This window comes from Fukomys damarensis, unplaced genomic scaffold (assembly GCF_012274545.1).
Source record: "Fukomys damarensis isolate Sample0158 unplaced genomic scaffold, DMR_v1.0_HiC HiC_scaffold_37, whole genome shotgun sequence".
In the NCBI taxonomy this organism is placed as follows: Eukaryota; Metazoa; Chordata; class Mammalia; order Rodentia; family Bathyergidae; genus Fukomys; species Fukomys damarensis.
Genome location: NW_022900949.1, coordinates 15,191,464 through 15,195,324, shown reverse-complemented (window position 1 = coordinate 15,195,324; position 3,861 = coordinate 15,191,464). Strand labels below are relative to the sequence as shown.

Genomic DNA, 3,861 nt, shown 5'->3' with positions numbered 1-3,861 from the left:
GACCTGGAACACACTATTTAGCCCAGGCTGGTCTCGAAATCACAGTGATCCTCCTGCCTCAGCCTCCCAAGTGCTGGGATTACAGGCATGTGCCACCACACCTTGCAAGATCTAGATATTTATAAAGTAGCACTAAACTGACTGGAAGAGAGGTTAGGTAAAAGTCTTAAAGACAAGAGTGTAGGAAAAGATTTCATGAACAAAACTTCAGTTGCCCATGAACCAGCACAAAGAATCAACAATTGGGATCTCATCTTTTAAAAAAGCTTGTACACTGGAAGAGAAATTACCAGAAGAGCTAAGACAACCCATAATGTTGGAAAAAATTTAAATACCTGTTCTTCATACAAAGGTCTACTATCTAGAATGTATAAAAAATTAAAAAAATTAGATCCCAAAATATTAAGACCAAATTAAAAATGAGCATCTGAAATGAATAGATACAAGAAAAGGAAAAACATGGAAATGATGTCTTTGTATACAGGGAAGGGTGGAGGAGGTGAAGGGAGGGATACTAATGGGGAAAAAGAAGAACCAAGGTAAGTCATGTAAAGGTACAAGATCCCAGTGATGAATGTGGCTATACTGTATAGCTAAAATGTACCAATAATCTTAAATATAAGATGTAACATGTGCAGGTAAAAATTCCCTTTGACAAATGTGATTGTTATGTATATTTAAAAAATCATTCAATAAAATTAAATGAAGTTTAAAAAAATAAAAACAAATTTCCTTTACAGTTTGTTTATCCAAATCCTCTGAAATTAGCATGTTAATTTTGGGGGCATTATCATGATCCTAGTTGGATTATCAATAGTAGCCAAGATATGGAATCAAATTATTTGCCATAAATTGGATGTATTAATGAATCTGGAATATACACTTAATGTACAACTTAGGCATAAAAAGAAAAAAATCATCAGATTTGTAACTACATAGTTGAGATGTACAACACTGTACTAAGAGAAACCAGACAGACTTAGAAAGACAAACACCTTGTGAACTCATGTATTGTATGTGAAATTGTTAGATTCATGTAAACATAGAGTAAATTGGTGGTGAACAGAGGTGGTGGCACAGGAGATTAAAGATTATACAATTTGTCAGGAGAAATAACTTTAAGAGATCTATTGTATATTGTGACTTCACAATATTTAATTTTACATTTGTAAATCAAATATGATAAGACTCAAGTTTCCAGAATTTACCAAGAAATATTAAAGATCAGAAGCAAAAGTATACTCTATACTTCTGCAAAATAATAAAGGAATTAAAGGACATTTCTACACACAAATATAGAAACTGCAAATGCTGAAACATTTCTAATTAGTCACAGGGAAAAGCAAATAGAAATGACAGTGACATAGTACTTTACACCCAGTAGCAGTTATTTTTGTATTAAAATATATAAAATATGAAGTACTGGCAAGGGTGTGAACATATTAGAAACATTATTTATTATAATGTGAAATCTGTTTTGCTATACAAGATGTTAAACATAAAATGAACTAAGAATTATGTAGTTATTACCCCTTTTAGATATATTACTTAATAAGTCAACACAATCATATATGTTTGTTTCTTAACAACCAGGTTAGGTACTGAGAAAAATGTCGCTAATGATTTCTGTCCTTTTTTGAATGTCATAGTGCACAGTTACACAAAGATAAGTAGGTCTTCACTAAGTAATGTAATGTTACTGGATCACTGGAGCACATTAAGTTAGTCATTAACTAAAGCATCATTATCTAACATAGGTCTGTGCCAAAAATAGAAATATGGATGGTTATGCATTATGGCATTATTCACATCATTTCAATATCCATAAATGAATGGATAAACATTTTGTACATATATGTAGTAGAATATTATTTATATCTACAAAGGGAGCAGCTTCACATTACCACATACAAATGTTCAGAAGAATGAGGAAGAGATAGGAGAATAAGGGAGGACATAAACACAGAAAGCATAGAAGAAATGCAAAAGCGAGGAAGCAAAAGAAGAGAAGACAAAGGAAAATTGGAAAAGAACAAAGGTAAGAAAGAAGGAAAATAAAGGAGAGGAAAAAAGACAAAATTCTTAAAATCTACAGCAACATCACAGAGTTAACCTAGGTACAATATCACTAAGAAGCAGATAAAAAATTCACATACAAATATAGATTCCAGTTTTCATATTGGCAATGTAACCATAGTTTTACTTTAATCAAAAGTAGGATAACTAAAGTAGAAGTCAGTTTTCCAATCAGAAATTATATGAATGAGAGAAAACTTCACAAAGACACGTTTTCAGGATTAAATGAATTCATGCGTGTAAAACAACAAGCGTGGTCTTAATACGGTAAGAACTTTGATAATTCCCATCCTCTTTAATGTGGAAAATTATGAAGGCCATTAACATTTGAGCAGTAGTACTGGAGGAAACCATGTTGGCACTGGACATCACTGCTTTCATCATATTGGAAGTTTCAGAAATGTCTTAGAATCTCACTAAACTTGAAAATGCAGACACCATGCATAGGAATAATAAGTATAAACTGAACTAATGAGGGAGTTGTTGAGAAAGAACAAAACATTTTTTTAAAAAGTCTAAGGCTTTTGGGGAATATGGGAAATTAAGCTTGTCATTTAGAGGAGAAAAAGAGTCAGGATATTAAAATTCACACCAGTTGCCTTGGAGGTTCTCATATGCAAATACTTCAGAGAACAGTGGACCATGAAGGACAAGAGGTTGCTCTGCTGAGGAGTCTGCCCAGGGCCCCCTTCACATCCTTGTTCCGCAGGCTGTAGATGAAGGGGTTCAGCATGGGGGTCACCACAGTGTACATCACAGAGGCCATCATTTTACTCTGCGAAGATTGGGTCATAGCAGAGCTGACATACACCCCAAGTCCTGCTCCATAGAACAAGAAGACCATGCAGAGGTGAGACCCACAGGTGGAAAATGCTTTATACCTGTTTGGAGTAGATGACATCCTCATTAAAGAGGATACAATCTGAAAGTAAGAGAAGAGGATCCCTGTGACAGGAAACACACCCAGCAGGGCAGTTGCCACATAGACAAAGATACTAGTGATGAAGGTGTCAGAGCTGGCCACTTTAAGAACCTGAGCTAGTTCACAGAAGAAATGAGGTATTTCTGTGCCTATAGAGAAGGTGGCCTGCATCATCAGGAAAATTAGAGTCATGGAGATACATGAAGTGCTGACCCAGGACATCAGAACGAGTAGAGCACAGAATTGGGGGTTCATAATGACCATGTAGTTCAGGGGATGACAGATGGCTACAAAGCGGTCATAGGCCATCAAGGTGAGGAGAAGATCATCCATTGCACAAAAAAGCATTAAAAAATATACCTGAGTGAGACACCCACTGTAGGAGATGGCTTTGCTGTGCGCCTGGATGTTCACCAGCATCTTGGGGATTGAAGAAGAGATGAAACAGATGTCCACGAAGGACAGGTTGGAGAGGAAGAAATACATGGGGGTGTGGAGGTGGGGGTCAGAGGTGATGGCCAGGATGATAATCAGGTTCCCGAGCACCGTGAGCAGGTACATGGACAGGAAGAGTCCAAAGAGGACTGGCTGCAATTCAGGATCTTCTGAGAGACCCAGGAGAAGGAACTGTGATGCTTCACTGTGGTTTTCCATTTCCATGTCACTGGTTTATCTTCAGGGGAAGGGCGGATATTGATATTCAATAAGCATCCACCTGGACACTCATTTAGCTTCCATTTTATAATATCACCTGTGGATGCATGATCTTTACCTTTATTATCCTCAATGGCTGTGGTTCATCTAGAAATATCAGAGCTCATTTTCCTTTTAATCTGTACAGTCATCATCATGGCCTTTAATAT

The 3,861-nt window shown here is 36.4% G+C and overlaps 1 protein-coding gene across 1 annotated transcript; it reads right to left on the bottom strand.

Annotated features, from left to right (window-relative positions):
- Positions 1-2,701: 2,701 nt before the first annotated feature.
- Positions 2,702-3,658, bottom strand: LOC104872542 (olfactory receptor 7D4). The gene has a single exon (XM_010638777.1). It carries the CDS (start codon positions 3,656-3,658, stop codon positions 2,702-2,704), a length of 957 nt encoding a protein of 318 aa, XP_010637079.1.
- Between the last annotated feature and the right edge of the window lie 203 nt (positions 3,659-3,861).